At 44.1% G+C, this 20,161-nt stretch overlaps 1 protein-coding gene across 1 annotated transcript; it reads left to right on the top strand.

The window, feature by feature from the left end:
- The first annotated feature begins 11,044 nt into the window (after nt 1-11,044).
- Nucleotides 11,045-13,407, top strand: LOC138900388 (uncharacterized). The gene is made up of 2 exons (XM_070187127.1): nt 11,045-11,434; nt 13,261-13,407. Exons 1-2 carry the CDS (start codon nt 11,045-11,047, stop codon nt 13,405-13,407), a joined length of 537 nt encoding a protein of 178 aa, XP_070043228.1.
- The last annotated feature ends 6,754 nt before the right edge of the window (nt 13,408-20,161 follow it).

Below are 20,161 nucleotides of genomic sequence, written 5' to 3' on the forward strand. Positions count from 1 at the left end.
ACTAATGCATCTCTATGACAGACCGAAATAATACCTGTAATGATAGAGTGGGAAGCAACTGCCTCTGTACGAGTCAGAAATGCATAATATCTGGCCTGGCCTTCCCCTCTAGGGCAACCTCGACCTCTCTAACCTCCACTTCGAGCTGGCTGAGCATGTGGGGCGGTAGCTGGTGCCGGAATCATAGCCTAACGACCCGGTGGAGCAAGCGGTGTCTGGGAAGTCTGTGGAGGTGCACCCCTCCTAAGTTTGGGAAAATACCTCACCATATGGCAAGTGTCTCTACACTCAAAACAACCCCTCGGAGGGTGTGACTGATGTGACTGACTCGGGCCAGGTATGCTGGACCGTCCGCTAAAAGCACCCCGAGGAGGAGGCACACTAGATACTGGCGGTGCACAATAAGGCTCTTGGGGCCTAGCAGGGGCTGGAACACCACTGGCGGCTAGAAGAGCTGAATAAACGGGCCGACTCACATAACCCCTACCATGTCGAACTGCAGTTGGGGAACGAGTACCGCTGTAAGTGCCAGACTCGCGAGACCGCTTGGCCTCCCTCTCCTCTCTATCCCGGGCAATCATGCCCTCCAATCTCCTGGCAATACTCACAACCTGCTGATAAGAAATATCCATCTCCAACTCCATGGCCATACTAATCTGGATACTAGGGTGGAGTCCCTCAATAAACTGTCGAACTCTCTCTCAAACTGTGGCAACCAAGGCCGGCGCATGTTGGGCCAAATCACTGAAGCGGACTACATACTTTAACATAGTCTTAGCACCTTGGCGCAGCTGCTCAAACTCTGTGCGCCATGATTCCCTGAGGCTCTGAGGGACATACTCTCTCAAAAACATGTCCGAGAACTAAGTCCATGTAACTGAAGCTGCCTCATCAGGACTACTCAACTCATAAGCACGCCACCACTGATAGGCTGCTCCTCTAAGATGGAAAGTGATAAAAGAAACCCCACTCGTCTCCGCTAAGCCCATAGTACGGAGAATACGATAACACTCCTCCAGAAAACCCTGGGCATCCTCTCACGCCAATCCACTGAAGGTAGGAGGGTGGTACTTCTTGTACCTCTCAAGTCTGAGTTGCTCCGCTCAGAAATTGTTGTCCTAGTCTCGTGCTGAACCAGAGCTACAGGCTGCATAGGGATGAACTCTGGGGCCTAGTCAACCTGGACCTTCTGCTAAGGAGTACGGGTTGTGGGAGTCTGTGCCCCTCCCTCGGCTCGAAATGTGACAGGAGCAAGTGGAATCAATCCAGCTTGAGCTAAGGTGCTGAACATGCTCAGAAACTGGGCTAGAGTCACCTGGAGAGCTGGTGCAGCAATAGGCACCTCAGGTGTCTTCCCTTAAGCTGGATCTATCGGGGGCTCCTCTGTCGCAGCGCGCACGGTTGCTCTGGCTACACCGCGTGGTCGTCCTCGGCCTCTACCCCGGCAGTGGCCTCTCGCGGCCCTAGCAGGGGGCTCGGGTGCCTGGTCATCAGGTCCTCCGATACGGGTCCTCACCATCTGTGAGAAAGAATAGAATACAGAAGTTTAGAATTTTTGTTGTCAACAAATTTCGCGCGACAAGGAATCAAAGAAGTATAATATTTCCTAACAGTTCCATAGCCTCCCAAAGATAAGTACAGACGTCTCCATACCGATCCGCAAGACTCTAATAAACTGGCTTGTGACTCACGACACCTATGAACCTAGAGCTCTGATACCAACTTGTCACGACCCAAACTCAGTCTGTATAACGTCGTGACGGCACCTAGTCTCTACGACTAGGTAAGCCTAACAAATTGCAAAAATAACAATACGAAAGTAAAACTTGGCAACTAACAGCAGTGGATAACTGAATAACTAGTAACAATGCTGCTCCGCATGTACAATAACCAATACTCTATAATACACAGTTTTTCCAAAACCCGGAACATCATGAGTCACAAGTTACTAAAAGGAAATAGTATCTCTATACACTAGAATCTAATAAAAAGAAATACAGAAGGTGTTTGACTCGAGAGAGAATAGAGGGGGACTCCGAAGTTTGCGGACGCGGCAGATATACCTTGAAGTCTCCAAAGCTGTCTTGACTCACTGGTAATGCGGCTGATAACGAGCACCTGAATCTGCACACAATACATGTGAAGAAGAATAGCATGAGTACACCACAATAGGTACCTAGTAAATGCCAAGCCTAACCTCGGTCGAGTAGTTACGAGGTCAGGTCAGGCCCACTGGTATATAATAAATAAAGCAAGAAAATAAAACAGTATGATAAGAGACTAGAGTTCAACAAAGGAAAAACACAATAAAATAACAATACAACACACGGATATAAACAACAGGGGATTTCCCGAAATACCGTCTCGTAGTCCCAAAAGTAAATATACATGGAGAACTCCCGAGGTACCGCCTCGTAGTCTTAAAAGTAAATGTGCAGGGAGAACTCCCGAGGTACCGCCTCGTAGTCTCAAAAGTATATGTGCAGGGAGAACTCCCGAGGTACCGCCTCGTAGTCTCAAAAGTAAATGTACAGGGGGATCTCCCGGGATACCGTCCCGTAGTCCCAAAGTAAATACACAGCTTTGGCAATTACAGATGATAGATACAGCAAGAGAATCTATAGTTTAGACTAAGTACAAATCTAGAAAAGAAGCATAAATTCACTAAGCATGTTGGAAAGAGTTCAGTTAAGCAATTAAGACACATAGACATGCTAATCTAAGCTAACAACATATCTACACATGCTAGTATGCTTAATTAAGGTGAAAACAGGTAATTACTCAGTAAAAATCAGGTTTTGCAACAAATCTCCCGTGTATGTACTCGTCACCTCGTGTACACGACACTCACATATCAATATCAGTATCAAATCCTAAGGGGAATTCACCCACACAAGGTTAGGCAAGCCACTTACCTCGAACTAAGCTAAATCAATTGGTAACAATGCCCTTTTCACGAATATCCGACTTTGAATGACCCAAATCTAGCCAAAATCAATTACATACCATAAATACAACTATAAGAAACTAATCTAATTAATGAAATCAAAGCTAAAGCAAGAAATTATAAAATCACCCCAAAACGTTGACCCGAGCCCACATCTCGGAATTGGGTAAAAATCACAAAATATGAACACCCATTCACTTATGAGTTCACTCGAACCAAAATTATCCAAATCCAATATCAAAATCACAATCAAAACCCAAAATCTTAGTTGAAGAACTTCTTCCCATTTCTCTCAAATTTTCCACCCAAATCTAAAATTAAAAGATGAAATTAGTGATAGTTTATTGGGATATAACCAAAAACTAGTGAAGAATCATTACCCAATCGATGTCTCTGAAAATTCCTCAAAGTCTTATCCAAATCCGAGCTCCCAAACTCAGGTTTTGATAAAAATGGCCAAACCCTCATTTTTCAAATGTTATAGATTACCCAGGTATTTCCTTCTACGCGAACACGGCCACACCCTCGCGTTCGCGTTGAAAAATTAATCACTGACCAAAATCCCTCATTTTTGAACGCGAGTGACCTCTCACGAACGAGTGGCTTCCACTTCCTGCTGCTTCACGAACGCGATCCCCACTACGCGAACACATAGAACATAACCTTGGGGTCCCAGCTGCTCTACTTCCTCTGCATGAACGTGATGCCACTTCACGTGTTCGCGATGCACTGCTGAACAAACCTTCATGAACGTGAAGAGAAACTTCTCCTCCTGCCTCCAGCTCCTCTTCGCGAACGCAAAAATCCACTCGCGAACGCGAAGAAGGAAACCAGAACTGGAGACATCAGAAAATCTGCAATTTCTCAGAAGTCCAAAAAGATCTGTTAACCGCCTAAAATCAACCCGAGGCCCCCGGGACCTCAACCAAACATGCCTACAAGTCATAAAACACCATACGAACTTAGTCGAGAACTCAAAACACATCAAACAACGCTAAAAATACGAATCACCCTCCAATCCAAACTTAATTAACTTGAAACTTTAAATTTTTACAACCGATGTCGAAACCTATCAAACCACGTCCGATTGACCTCAAATTTTGCACACAAGTCATATTTATCATTACAGACCTACTCCAACTCTGGAATTGGAATCCGACCTCGATATCAAAAGGTCCACTTCCGATCAAAATCTCTAAAATTTTGACTTTCGCCATTTCAAGCCTAAATCAGCTATAGACCTCCAAAACACAATCCGGACACGCCCTTAAGTCCAAAATAACCCAACAGAGCTAACGGAACTGACGGAACTCTATTCTGGAGTTGTCTTCACACAGTTCCGACTACGGTCAAAATCCTAAGGCTTAAGCTTCTGTTTAGGGACTAAGTGTCCCAAAACACTCCGGAACCCAAAAAAACCTCCCGGTAAGACACATAAGCAGAAAAAGACACAGGGAAAGCAGTAGACATGGGATCGGGGCTATTACTCTCAAAACGACCAGCCGGGTCGTTACATGCTCCCCCTCTTAAAATAATCATTCGCCCTCGAACGAGCATAAAGACATACCTGAAGTGGTAAAAAGATGAGGATAACAGTTGCGCATATCCTGCTCGGTCAACCAAGTCGCCTCCTCGACCGGCTGAACCCTCCACTGAACCTTCACGGAAGCAATATGCTTTGACCTCAGCTTTCGAACCTGTCTGTCCAAAATAGCCACTGGCTCCTCAACATAAGATAGATCCTTGTCTAACTGGACTGAGCTGAAATCCAACACAAGAGTCGGATCGCAGTGATACTTTCAGAGTATAGAAACATGGAATATTGGATGGACCCCTGCAAGACTGGGAGGTAAGGCAAGCTCATAAGCAACTTCCCCAATACGTCGCAACACCTCAAATGGGCCAGTAAACCTTGGGCTCAGCTTGCCATTTTTCCCGAACATCATAACGCCCTTCATAGGCAAAACTCGGAGAAAGACCCGCTCTCCAACTATATATGCAACATCGCGAACCTTCCGATCTGCATAACTCTTCTATCTGGACTAGTTGTACGAAGTTGATCCTGAATCACTTTTACCTTATCCAGGGCATCCTGAACCAAGTCTGTACCCAATAATCTAGCCTCACCCGGCTCGAACCAACCCACTAGAGGCCGACACTGCCTACCATACAGATCCTCATACGGTGTAATCTGAATGCTCGACTGATAACTATTATTGTAGGCAAACTCCGCAAGTGGCAAGAACTGATCCTAAGCACCCCTAAAATCTATCACACAAGCGTGGAGCATATCCTCCAGTATATGAATAGTACGCTCGGACTATCCGTCCGTCTGAGGGCGAAATGTTGTGCTCAACTCAACCCAAGTACCCAACTCTTGCTGTACAACCCTCCAGAACCGTGATGTAAATTGCGTACCCCGATCAGAGATGATAGATATCAGTACGCCATGAAGCCTGACAATCTTGCGGATATAAATTTGAGCCAACTGCTCGTAAGAATAGGTAGTCATCACAGGAATGAAATAAGTTGACTTGGTCAGCCTATCCACAATCACCCAGACTGCATCAAACCTCCGCTGATTCTGTGGGAGTCGAACAATAAAATCCATAGTGATCCGCTCCCATTTCCACTCCAAAAGCTTTAACTTCTGAAGCAACCCACCTGGCCACTGATGCTTGTATTTGACCTGCTCGCAATTCAGACAGCAAGCCACATACTCCACTATGTCTTTCTTTATCATCCTCTACCAGTAATGCTGCCTCAAGTCGTGATACATCTTCGCGTCACCCAGATGAATGGAGTATCGTGAACTGTGAGCCTCCTAAAGAATCAACTCTTGCAAACCATCTACATTAGGCACACACAACCTGCCCTGCATCCGCAATGCACCATCATTCCCAATAGTGACCTTCTTAGCATCACCATGTCGGACCGTGTCCTTAAGGACAAGCAGATGGGGGTCATCATACTGACGTTCCCTGATATGATCATAAAGAGAAGACCGAGAGACCACACAAGCCAATACTCGACTTGGCTCAGAAATATCCAATCTCACAAACTAGCTGGCTAAGTCCTGAACATCTAATGCCAATGGCCTCACTGCTGCTGGTAGATAGGCTAAGCTCTCAAACTCTCCACCCGGTGATTCAAATCATCGGCCACCACATTGGCCTTCCCCGGGTGGTACAAAATGGTTATATCATAGTCCTTCGGTAGCTCTAACCACCTCCGCTGACGCAGGTTAAGAACCTTTTGCTTAAACAGATGCTACAAACTCCTATGATTGGTGTAAAGCTCACAAGGGACACCATACAAATAGTGCCGCCAAATCTTTAAAGCATGAACAATAGCTGCTAACACAAGGTCGTGGACAAGATAGTTCTTTTCATGCACCTTCAGTTGTCCGGACGCGTAGGCAATAACCTTACCATCCTGCATCAACACCGCACTGAGAGCGATCCGCGATGCATCATAATATACAGTATAAGACCTCAAACATGTAGGCAATACCAATACTGGGGCTGTAGACAAAGGTGTCTTGAGATTCTGAAAGATCTTCTCATACTCCTCTGTCCACCTGAACGGAGCACCCTTCTGGGTCAGCCTAATCATAGGCATTAAAATAGATGAGAATCCCTCTACAAAACGACGGTAATACCCCGCCAAACCAAGAAAACTCCGGATCTCCTTAGTTGATGATGGTCTAGGTTAACTCTGCACTGCTTCTACCTTCTTTGGATCCACCTGGATCCCATCACTCGATACTACATGACCCAAGAATTCCACTGAGTCTAGCCAGAACTCACACTTTAAAATTTTTGGATATAACCTCTTTTCTCTCAAGGTCTGAAGCACAGTCATCAGGTGCTGCTCATGATCCTCTAGAGTCTGGGAGTACACCAGAATTTCGTCAATAAACACCAGTATCGGAATCCGACCTCGAATCAAAAAGTTCACTTCCGGTCAAAATCTCCAAAAATTCGACCTTTTGGCGAAATGGCGAAAGTCAAATTTTTGGAGATTTTGACCGAAAGTGAAATTTTTTATATCGGGGTTGAATTCCGATTGTGAAAGTTGGAGTAGGTCCATAATTTTAAATATGACATGTGTACGAAATTTAAGGTCAATCGGACGTAGTTTGATAGGTTTCGACATCGATGTAGAAATTTGAAGTTTCAAGTTCATTAAGTTTGGATTGGAGGGTGATGCATGTTTTTATTGTTGTTTGATGTGATTTGAGGGCTCGACTAAGTTCATATGGTGTTTTAGAATTGGTTAAGATGTTTGGTTTAGGTCCCGGGGGCCTCGGGTGAGTTTCGGATGCTTAACGAATCATTTTGGACTTGTGAAAGATAGTAAATTTTCTATTTTCCCTAGTTGCTGGTTTCCTTCTTCGCGTTCGCGAGGGTTGTTCCACATTCGTGAAAATGGGATGGAGGCAGGAGGAAGATTTTTCTTCGTGTTCGCGAAGTAGGGGTCGCGTTCGCGGAGGGATTGTTAGGTAGTGCATCGCGAACACGAGAAGGGCATCGCGTTCGCGTAGAGAAAGTTGAGCGACTGGGACCCCAAGCCTTTTTGCCTATGCGTTCACGATGTTGGTCCCGCGTTCGCGTAGGGTTGAGCTGAGTGGTCTTTGCGTTCACGACAAGGGTATCGCGTTCGTGAAGAAGGATTTGCCTGGGCAGAATATAAGATTTCAAAAATGGGGGTTTGGCTATTTTTATAAAAACGTTAGTTTGAGAGCCCGAATTTGGGCGAGATTTTGAGGGACTTTTAGAGACATCAATTGGGTAATGATTCTTCACTTGATTTTGGTTATATCCCACTAATATATCACTAATTGCATCTTTTAATTTCGCATTTGGGTGGAAAGTTTGGGAAAAATGGGAAGAAGTTCTTCAACTAAGATTTTGGGTTTTGATTGAGATTTTGATATCGAATTTTGATAAATTTGGTATGGTTAGACTCGTGAGTGAATGGGCTTTCGGGTTTTGTGATTTTTATCAAATTTTGAGATGCGGTCCTGGGGGCCGGGTTTTGAGCCTATTTTGGATTTTGGCTTATAATTTCGTATTTTTCTTGTGGAATATCAAATTTCGTATAATTTCGGATATTGTACTGCTTGTGGCTAGATTTGGGGCATTTGGAGACTGATTCAAGGGGCAAAGGCATTTCGGAGTATGATTTGTTCGCGGTTTGAGATAAGTAACAGTTTTAAATCTGGTCCTGAGGGTATGAAACCCTGAATGTTGTTGTTATATGATTATTGGCGGTGACGCACATGCTGGGTGATGGGTGTGTGGGCGTGTACCGCGGGAATTGTGACTCGGTCCATTCCGTGGAACTGTAAAGCTGAATAACTTGTTGTTAGCTATATGTTCTCCCTGTGTTATAGAAATTTAACTGCAAATCATGTTAGGAGCCATGCGTAAGCTATGTGACTACACTGTTGGGAACCTAGAGGTCCTGTTCTCATTGAATTAATTGCTAATTGTTGTTTTGTACTCAGTCACGATTTACTTGTGTATCATATCTCAGTCTATTCTTGTTCTTGCTGATACATTATATTACCTTTGTTTGGGCTGAATCTTTATAATTTCTGAGAGCCAGAGAGACTGGAGAGGTTGGTGACTGAGTTAGGGCCTGAGTGCCGAACTGTGAGCTATATGTATGTATATGGACCGGGTTGCACACCTCAACGAGCCTTAGGGTTGTATATATGGATCGGGTTGTATGCTGCAACGAGCCTTAGGTTTGTACATATGGGTTGGGATGCACGCCGCAATGAGCCTTATGGTTATTTATATGGGATCGGGCTGCACGCCGCAGCAATATAGCGCTTGGGCTGAAGGAGCCCCTCCAGAGTCTGTACACCCCCAGTGAGCGCAGGTACCTACTGAGTGGGAGTGTTAAGAGCTGAGAGCCGGGTGATTGAGCTATTGAGAAAGGTTGAGTGACTGTTGCTCGGAGAGGCTGTACTTGCTTTCATTTGTTGTTGCACTTAGCTGCTATATGTCACTATTTTGAAACTCCTGAAAGATATTGTATCCGGTTTTACTTGAACTTCGTAATGTATAAACTGATTTGACTTAAATTGTCCTATTTGAAAGCATGTCTACTTTATTGCTGAGATTACTGAAAACAAACTAAAATTGTATAGCTCGTCACTATCTTTCAGTTCCTTATTTAATATTGTTACTTACTGAGTTGGTTGTACTCACGCTACACCCTGTACTTCGTGTGCAGATCCAAGAGTTTTTGGATGTGGAGACTGTTGATATTTCACGTAGCTCACCGTTGTAGATACCGAGGTAGCTACCTGGCATTTGCAGTCCTTGTTTCTCCTTCCTTATCCTTCTTTCGTTGTATTTGGATCCAAATTGTTACAGTCGTTTCCTATCTCGACTGATTATGTATAGATGCTCATGGCTTAGTGACACCCCAATATTGGGAGTTATTTCCGCACTTGTATTTTTGTTTTGGGGTTTACCCCTTTGTTTATGAAAACTTTGCCTATTTCAAATGTCTTGAATTATTTTTCTATTAAATATTTGGAGTATTTGGAAATGACGTCTTGCCTAGTACCATCAATAGGCGTCATCACGATAGGTTGGGATTTGGGTCATGATAAGTTAGTATCAGAGCCTAGGTTACATAGGTCTCACGAGTCATGAGCGGGTTTAGTAGAGCCTTGCGGATCAGTACGGAGACGTCTGTGCTTATCTTTGAAAGGCTGCCTAACCCTTAGGAAATTTCACATTCTTGAATTCTTGTCGTGCAAATCGTTTGATTCTGGTAACTAAATTTCTGTTGTTTTATTCTCTCAGAGATGGTGAGGACGCGTGCTACGGGGCAGGATGGATAGCCACCCATACCACCAGTCAGGGCCGCGAGAGGCCGAGGTCGCGGTAGAGGCCACGGTAGGGGCAGAGGTGTAGCTCGCACCGCAGCTAGGGCAGCACCTGTAGATCCACCAGTTGCCCTAGTTCAGGAGCAGGCTCCAGTTGTGGATGATCCTATAGGAACAGCTCATGCACCACATGTGCCCATTGTGACTCTAGGCCTTCAGGAGGCCTTAGCTCAGATTCTGACCATGTGCACCAGTCTTGCTCAGGCGGTCTCTATTCTGGCCGCAGCAGCCACTTCTCAAGACAGAGGACGTGCTCGGACTCTTGTCGCCCGCACACTAGAGCAGGTGGTACAAGGACTCCAGACACCGGGGGCGCCACTAGCCCAGCCGGTTGCAGCTGCTCAGGACTATATGGTTCCTGTCATGCCCGATGATAAGCAGCGTCGATTGGAGAGGTTTGGGAGACTCCAGCCTCCATCTTTTAGTGGTACCGAGGGAGAGGATGCATAGGGATTCTTGGATAGGTGTCATAGGATACTCCGTACATAAGGTATTCACTACTTTTCAGTTCTTTGAGGATGCCTTCAGTTGGTGGAAGGCTTACAAGAGGCGTAGACCGGTCGGTGCAATACCCCTTACCGGACAGCAATTCTCCGATCTATTCCTGGAGAAGTTTGTGCCACAGTACCGCAGGTGATATGTCCATGATGCAGTATGAGATGAGATTTTTTGAGTTTCCCCGTCATGCTATCTTGTTGATTCCCACAGACAGGGAGAGGATTAGGAGGTTCATAGATGGCCTCACTTTTAAGCCGCGATTGCTTATGACAAGAGAGAGAGAGTGTTAGGTGCTACTTTTGATGAGGTTGTCGACATTGCTCGTCAGATTGATATGGTTCGCATCTAGGAGCAGGTTGAGAGGGAGGCCAAGAACCTCGTGGATAGGGTGGATTTAGCGGTGTTCCTTCTGGGGTCAGTTCTACCACGGTAGGGGTCGTCCTTTCAGACATGCTCAGACGGCTCGCCCAGTTCACCGTGGTGCATCATCTGGCTATGGTTCACACAGTTATCAGCAGGGCCATTCATCTCTCAGTGCTCTCCCCGTCCAGTGTTCATCATGTGCTCCATCGGGTCAGGGCTCGTCTATGTTAGGTCCTCCTACTAGTTATCCCGGTGCTCGAGGCTCCCTTCAGTCCCCAGCACCAGCATCGGGGAGTTGATATGAGTGTAGAGAGTTTGGTAACATGAGGAGGCAGTGTCCCCGCCTAGTGGGAGGTCCAGCTCAGCAAAGGAGCCAGTCTATGACATCAGCAACAGTTTCTTCACCACCCGCTCAGCCAGCTCGGGGTGGAGCTCAGTCAGCTAGGGGCCGCCCGAGAGGGGGAGGCCGATCAGGGGGCGGTCAGGCCTATTTCTATGCTCTCTCTGCCAGACCAAATGCCATTGCTTCGGATGCTGTGATTACAGGTATTTTCTCAGTTTGCCATAGAGATGCCTCTATATTATTTGACCCTGGTTCCACTTATTCATATGTGTTCTCGTATTTCGCTCATTATCTGGATATGCCCTGTGAGTCTCTAGCTTCATCTGTTTATCTATCCACTCCAGTGGGTGATACTATTATTGTGGACCATGTATATCGGTCATGTGTGGTGACTATTGGGAGTCTAGAGACCAGAGTAGATCTCTTGTTGCTTAGTATGGTCGATTATGACGTGATTTTGGGTATGGATTGGTTGTCTCCATGTCATGTTGTTCTAGATTATCACGCTAAGACCGTGACGTTGGCGATGCCGGGGTTTCTGAGGGTTGAGTGGAACGGCTCTATAGACTATGTTCCCCGTAGAGTGATTTCATACTTGAAGGCTCAGCGGGATGGCTGAGAAAGGTTGTCTATCTTAGTTGGCCTTTGTGAGGGATGTTAGTGCAGAGACCCCTACTATTGATTTTGTTACGGTGGTACGAGATTTTCCGGATGTGTTTCCTGCAGACCTGACAGGCATGCCTCCTAATAGGGATATTGACTTCGGTATCGATTTGGTGCCGGGCACTCAGCCCATTTCTATTCCACCGTATCGTATGGCACCGACGGAGTTGAAGGAATTGAAGGAACAACTTTAGTAACTCCCTGATAAGGGGTTTATCCGGCCTAGCATGTCACATTGGGGTGCACCAGTTTTATTTATAAAGAAGAAAGATGGTACTATGAGAATGTGCATTGATTACAAGCAGTTGAACAAGGTCATAATCAAAAACAAGTATCCTTTTCCACGTATAGATGATCTGTTTGACAGCTTCAGGGAGCGATGGTGTTCTCCAAGATTTATTTGAGGTCAGGGTATCACCAGCTGAAGATTCGGGACTCAAATATACTTAAGACAGCTTTCAGGACCCGATATGGCCATTATGAGTTCCTTGTGATGTCTTTTGGGATGACCAACGCCCCAGCAACATTCATGCATCTGATGAACAGTGTGTTTTAGCCTTATCTTGACTCGTTCGTTATTGTATTCATTGATGACATCCTGGTGTACTCTCGTAGCCAGGATGAGCATGCCCAACATCTAAGGATTGTGTTACAATGGTTGAGGGAGGAGAAGCTTTATGCAAAGTTCTCCAAGTGTGAGTTTTGGCTCAGTTCAGTGGCGTTCTTGGGGCACGTGTTGTCCAGTGAGGGTATTCAGGTAGATCCGAAGAAGATAGAGGTGGTTCAGAGTTGGCCCAGACCATCCTCAACCACGGAGATTCGGAGTTTTCTCGGTTTGCCTGGTAATTAGCGTCATTTTATGGAGGGTTTCTCATCTATTGCATCTCCCTTGACTAAATTGGCCTAAAAGGGTGCTCCTTTCAGGTGGTCGGATGAGTGCGAGGAGAACTTTCAGAAGCTCAAGACTGCTTTGACCACGGCTCCAGTTCTAGTTCTACCATCAGCTTCTGGTCTTACACAGTGTATTGTGATTCCTCGCGGATCGGTATTGGGTGTGTTCTGATGCAGGAAGGCATAGTGATTGCTTATGCTTCGCGCCAGTTGAAGCCCCATGAGAAGATTTATCATGTCCATGACCTTGAGTTAGCAGCTATTGTTCATGCCTTGAAGATCTGGCAACACTATTTGTACGACGTCCATTGTGAAATTTACACTGATCACCAGAGTTTGCAGCATCTGTTCAAACATAAGGATCTTAACTTGCATCAGCGGAGGTGGTTGGAGCTTCTTAAGGACTATGATATCTCCATTTTGTACCATCCGGGGAAGGCCAATATGGTGGCCGATGCCTTGAGTTGTCGGGCGGAGAGTTTGGGGAGCTTAGCATATCTTCCAGCGGCAGAGAGTCCATTGGCATTAGATGTTCAGGCCTTAGCTAGCCAGTTTGTTAGATTGGATGTTTCTTAACCAAGTCGAGTATTGGCTTGTGTGGTCTCTTGGTCTTCTCTTTATGATCGTATCAAGGAGCGTCAGTATGATGATACCCACTTGCTTGTCCTTAAGGACATGGTCCAGCACGGTGATGCTAAGGAGGTCACTATTGAGGATGATGATTCATTGAGGATGCATGGCAATCTCTGTGTGCCTAATGTAGATGGTTTGCGTGAGTTGATTCTTTAGGAGGCTCACAGTTTGCGGTATTCTATTCATCTGGGTGTCGCGATGATGTATCAGGACTTGAGATAGCATTACTGGTGGAGGAGAATGAAGAAGGACATAGTGGATTATGTGGCTCGGTGTCTAAATTTCTAGCATGTGAAGTATGAGCATCAGCGACCGGGTGGGTTACTTCAGAAATTAGAAATTCCAGAGTGAAAATGGGAGTGGATCACTATGGATTTCTTTGTTGGGCTTCCACGGACTCAGCGGAATTTTGATGTAGTTTGGGTGATTGTGTACAGGCTGACCAAGTCAACTCATTTCATTCCTGTGATGACTACCTATTCTTTCGAGCAACTGGCTCGAGTATATATCTGCGAAATCGTCAGGATTCATGGAGTACCGGTATCTATCATCTCTGATAGGGGCACGCAGTTTACATCACTGGAGGGCTGTACAGCATGAGTTGGGTACTCGAATAGAGTTGAGCACAGCATTTCATCCTCAGTCGGATGGACAGTCCGAGCGCACTATTCAGATATTAGAGGATATGTAATGTGCATGTGTTATGAAGTTTGGGGGTTCGTGGGATCAGTTCTTGCCTCTAGCGGAGTTTGCTTACAACAACAGTTACCAATCGAGCATCCAGATGGCTCCGTATAAGGCTCTGTATGGTAGGCGGTGTAGGTCTCCAGTGGGTTGGTTCGAGCCGGGTGAGGCTAGATTATTGGGTACAGACTTGGTTCAGGATGCTCTGGAGAAGGTTAAGGTACTTCAGGATAGACTACGCACAGCCCAGTCTAGATAGAAGAGTTTTGTGGATCGGAAGGTTCGCGATGTTGCATTCATGGTTGGAGAGCGAGTCTTGCTCCGGGTTTTGCCTATGAAGGGCGTTATGAGGTTCGGGAAGAAGGGCAATTGAGCCCAAGGTTCATTGGTCCCTTTGAGGTGTTGCGGCGAGTTGGGGAGGTTGCTTATGAGCTTGCTTTGCCTCCCAGTCTAGCAGGAGTTCATCTAGTATTCCATGTTTCTATGCTCCAGAAGTATCACGTCAATTCATCTCACGTGTTGGATTTCAGCTCAGTCCAGTTGGACAAGGATCTATCTTATGTTGAGGAACCAGTGGCTATTTTGGACAGGCAGGTTCGAAAGCTGAGGTCAAAGAACATTGCTTCCGTGAAGGTTCGGTGGAGGGGTCAGTCGGTCGAGGAGGCGACTTGGGAGACCAAGCATGATTTGTGCAGCCGCTATCCTCATCTTTCACCACTTCAAGTATGTCTCTATGCTCGTTCGAGGTCGAATGATTGTTTTAAGAGGGGGAGGATATAACGACCCGGCCGGTCATTTTGAGTGTATTAGCCCCGATCCCCTATTTACTACTTCCCCCCGTATTTTTTTCTGCTTATGAGACTTGCCGGGAGGTTTTATTGTGGTTCTGGAGTGATTTCGGACACTTAGTCCCTAAAACGGAAGCTTAAGTCTTAGGATTTTAACCGTAGTTAGAACTATGTGAAGATAACTCCGGAATGGAGTTCTATCGATTCTATTAGCTCTGTTGGGTGATTTTGGACTTAGGAGCGCGTCCGGAATGTGATTTGGAGGTCAGTAGTAGAATTAGGCTTGAAATGGAAAAAATCAAATTTTTGGAGATTTTGACCGGAAGTGGACTTTTTGATATCGGGGTCGGATTCCAATTCTGGAAGTTAGAGTAGGTCCGTAATGTAGAATATGACTTGTGTGCAAAATTTGACGTCAATCGGACGTGGTTTGATAGGTTTCGGCATCGGTTGTAGAAATTTAAAGTTTCAAGTTCATTAAGTTTGGATTGGAGGGTGATGCGTGTTTTTGTTGTTGTTTGATGTGATTTGAAGGCTCGACTAAGTTCGTATGGTGTTTTAGAACTGGTTGGTATATTTGGTTGAGGTCCCCGGGGCCTCGGGTGAGTTTCGGATGCTTAACAGATCATTTTGGGCTTGTGAAAGATAGCAGATTTTTTGGTTTTCCCAGTTGTTGGTTTCCTTCGTCGCGTTCGCGAAGGGGTGTTCTGCGTTCACAAAGAGGAGCTGGAGGCAGGAGGAAGATTGTTCTTCGCGTTCGCGAAGTGGGTGTCGCATTCGCGAAGGGGTTGTTAAGCAGTGCATCGCGAACGCGAGAAGGGCATCGCGTCCGCGTAGAGAAAGTTGAGCGGTTGGGACCCTATGCCTTTTTGCCTACGCGTTCATGATGTTGGTCCCGCGTTCACGTAGGGTTGAGCTGAGTGTTCTTCGCGTTCGCGACAAGGGTATCGCGTTCGCGAAGAAGGATTTGCCTGGGCAGAATATAAGATTTCAAAAACGAGGGTTTGGCCATTTTTATCAAAACTTGAGTTTGAGAGCTCGGATTTGGGCGAGATTTTGAGGGATTTTCAGAGACATCAATTGGGTAACGATTCTTCACTTGATTTTGGTTATATCCTACTAATCTATCACTAATTGCATCTTTTAATTTCGCATTTGGGTGGAAAATTTGGGGAAAATGGGAAGAAGTTCTTAAACTATGATTTTGGGTTTTGATTGAGATTTTGATATCGGATTTGGATAAATTTGGTATGGTTAGACTCGTGAGTGAATGGGCTTTCGGGTTTTGTAATTTTTGTCAGATTTCGAGATGCGGGCCCGGGGGCCGGGTTTTGAGCCTATTTCGGATTTTGGCTTATAATTTTGTATTTTTCTTGTGGAATTGATTCCTTTAGCCTATATTAGTTATATCGTACTGCTTGTGGCTAGATTCCGGGCATTTGGAGACTGATTCGAGGGGCAAAGGCATTTCGGAGTAGGATTTTTGCGCGGTTTGAAATAAGTAACAGTTTTAAATCTGGTCCTGAGGGTATGAAACCCCAGATTTTGTTGTTATATGATTGTTTGGCGGTGACGAACATGCTGGGTGATGGGCCTGTGGGCGTGCACCGTAGGAATTGAGACTTGGTCCATTCCGTGGAATTGTAAAGCTGAATAACTTGTTGTTAGTTATATGCTCTCCCTGTGTTTTAGAAATTTGACTGCAAATCAAGTTAGGATCCATGCTTAGGCTATGTGACTACACTGTTGGGAACCGCAGAGGTTGTGTACTTGTTAAATTAATTGCTAATTATTATTTTGTACTCAGTCATAGTTTACTTGTGTATCCTATCTTAGTCTCTTATTGTTCTTGCTGATACATTATATTATCTTTGTTTGGGCTGAATGTTTATGATTTCCGAGAGCCCAAGAGACTGGAGAGGTTGGTGACTGAGTTAGGGCCTGAGTGCCGAGCTGTGAACTATATGTATGTATATGGATCGGGTTGCATGCCGCAACGAGCCTTAGGGTTGTATATATGGATCGGGTTGCACGCCGCAACGAGCCTTAGGGCTGTATATATGGGTCAGTTTGCACGCCGCAACGAGCCTTATGGCTATTTATATGGGATCGGGCTGCACGCCGTAGCGATATAGTGCTTGGGCTGAAAGAGCCCCTCCGGAGTCTGTACACCCCCAGTGAGCGCATGTACCTATTGAGTGGGAGTGTCGAGAGCTGAGAGTCTAGTGATTGAGCTATTGAGAAAGGTTGAGTGATTGTTTCCCTGAGAGGTTGTACTTACTTTCATTTGTTGTTGCACTTAGCTACTATATGTCACTATTTTGAAACTCCTGAAAGATATTGTATCCGGTTTTACTTGAACTTGGTAATGTATAAACCGATTTGACTTAAATTGTCGTATTTGAAAGCATGTCTACTTTATTGCTGAGATTACTGAAAACAAACTAAAATTGTATAGCTCGTCACTATCTTTCAGTTCCTTATTTATTAATGTTACTTACTGAGTTGGTTGTACTCACGCTACACCATGCACTTTGTGTGCAGATCCAGGAGTTTTTGGACGCGGAAAGTGTTGATATTTAGCGTAGCTGACCGTTGGAGATACCGAGGTAGTTGCCTAGCATTCGCAATCCTTGTTTCTCCTTCCTTATCCTTCTTTCGTTGTATTTGGATCCAAATTGTTACACTCGTTTCCTCTCTAGACTGATTATGTATAGATGCTCATGACTTAGTGACACCCCGATATTGGGAGCTATTTTCGCACTTGTATTTTTTTTTTGGGGGGGAGGGGGGGTATTTACCCCCTTGTTTATGAAAACTTTGCCTATTTCAAATATCTTGAATTATTTTTCTGTTAAATATTTGAAGTATTTGGAAATGACGGCTTGCCTAGGACCATCAATAGGCGTCATCACGACAGATTAGGGAATAGTAAATTTGGAGTAGTTTCCCAAATGCTTTGTTGCTTTAATTATTTATGTGCAGTAAGCTACAGCTTGTTTCACAAAAGTTTCATATTTGGAAGCATGACATTTAATAAATTCTCACTTTCATTAGAAAAAGGAACCATCAACTAAGGAACGATTAATAAAACTGATAGAATCATAATTATAGTAAGCCCCACGTTAAAAAATAAATAGATATTTTTCTCTTTAAAAGGTTATAGTATTCCAATTCCTATAAGTGGGAAGGAAAATATTCTTCAGGGGAATAATCTGCCAAATGACCAGAATTTTACCGAATATAATTTTATTAGGTATGATAGTGAGATATAGCATTTTAAGAAATCAAATATGAAAATATCAAGCTAAAATATTTAAATACTGTACCAAACCAATCCACGAACCCCCCTACCTTTAGGTTGAAGTATAGTCCAACAAGATAGTTACTATATATATATATATATATATATATATATATATATATATATATATATATATATATTAAACGATGAGCCTTCTTTAGGTTGTGACTATCTTGTTGGACTATATATCAACTAGGGAGTGAAGACCCTATATTGAAAAAGGAGACTAGCGAGTGAAGACCCTATGTTGGAAAAGAAGACTAGGGAGTCGAGACCCTATGTCTAAAAATAAAATTAATTAGGGAGTGGAGACCCTATGTCTAAAATAACGTCAACTAGGGAGTGGAGACCCTATATTGGAAAATGCAGCTAAGGATTGGTGTATCCTATACTACCATGATTTTGAAGTTTCTTTCTTTTCTTTCTTCTTTTATTAAGAAAATAAGTAAATGTTGGAAAGAATTTGGAGAAGACTTCCCTTTTGGAGTTGTTGCTATTGCAGAGCCATTTTAGTCTCCGTGCAGTTTCTTTTGGTGGCACCTACTTCTTGCAAGGTTGCTTTTAGATTGCACCTGTTTTCTATTTTTCAAACAAAGAATAATTTGTCAGTTTGAAACGGTGGTTGATTTTGTGGCCTTGAATGTTTTAGTCACTTGATCTCGGCCCCGCTTCTTTGATGATATTTTCAATTGCAATTGGTTATTTTTTGAATACCGATTTCACTTCTGGCCCCGGAGAACCTTTGGCTTTACAAACTTTGCCACAAAGGTCGGTCACGTGGGAATTAACCGTTTTCAACTTTATTTTGCCTTTGTAAGCCTTTGACTTTTTTCTTCCAATTTAGTTTCGGAGCATTGGGGAATCTTTGGCTTTTCGGACTTTGCCCAGACGGTCAGCTACTTGGGACTTAACCTTTTCAACTTCATTTTGCCCTTGCAGGCACTTCAATTTGATTTTCTCCCTGCCGAGGTTGGGTACCTTTTTTGCATATTAGCTTGTATCAAACGGGAGCCCTGTAAATCAGTCTTGCCATCCCTTATTTGCCATAGTTTTATGGAACAAAGATAGACCGAAAGAGATTCAAATAAAAACAAATAATGGAATGAAAAATGAGTTTAAACAGAAGGTATCCCTTTCGGGGAACGGAAAGAAAGAATTATCTGGGAGTACATGCGAACGTCAATGAACATGACATATTTTTTGGATTGGATACATGATCCGTGTAAAACGTCCGAGTCTCAAAAACTCATCACAATTTTGCCTCGAAACTAAGAAACCTTGCCCATGACTGGGTCAATACCAATGGTTTGAAGTTCCTCTTTTCGATCACTAGTGCTCTTTGCGGGTTTTCACCAGCTTGCCTCTCTCATTTCTCTTCTCACCATCGCCTTATAGCTCCCTTTGCGAGTTTTCACTAACAAAACTCTCTCATTTTTAATTTTTCTACTTCCCATCGTCTTACGGTACCCGTGAGGGTTTTCACCAATAAGACTCTCTTGTTTTATTTCTCTTATTTGGATGTATCTGATCCAAGTAACTGTATCCTCCAATTCTTGAACATTCTTGTCGATTGATCGGAAGGACTTGAAAAGGATTTGGGTAAAAAGAATTTGGATTGAATTATAACTTTGGAACCTTTCAGGCGAAACCATCACAGAACTATTGTAACATGTGTCCTAGTTTCAACTTTGGGGGGAATGTGAATTTTTATTTTGGTGTGACTGAACCCTAGAGGGAGGCTGCCTACATATCGTTTCGGAATCAAGTCGAACGTAGTTCAATTAACATGAACTTGTTTGGATTTTTGTTTTCTTTTCTTTTTCTTCTTCTTTCTCTTTTTTTTTCTTTTTTCTTTTCTTTTTCCTCTTTTTTTTTCTTCTTCTTTGATTTGTTTTTCTTCTCTTTTTCTTTCTTGTTTCTTTTTTTAATAACATCTTCAGGTTTCAAAGAGGGTAATCAAAAAAAGGTAACCGACTCAAAAAGGTTAGCAAAAGGGTTAATGATGTTTGGATAGCGAGAATAAAAGCCTATGTCATCCTAATCAGAGAACATTAATGCTACATAGAGGGAAAAATATAGTACCTTTTGATTGCATCCGCGTTGACAGTTGTTTCAGGGACATTTCCTTCAATGT

Source organism: Nicotiana tomentosiformis, chromosome 10 (genome assembly GCF_000390325.3).
Source record: "Nicotiana tomentosiformis chromosome 10, ASM39032v3, whole genome shotgun sequence".
Classification (NCBI taxonomy): Eukaryota; Viridiplantae; Streptophyta; class Magnoliopsida; order Solanales; family Solanaceae; genus Nicotiana; species Nicotiana tomentosiformis.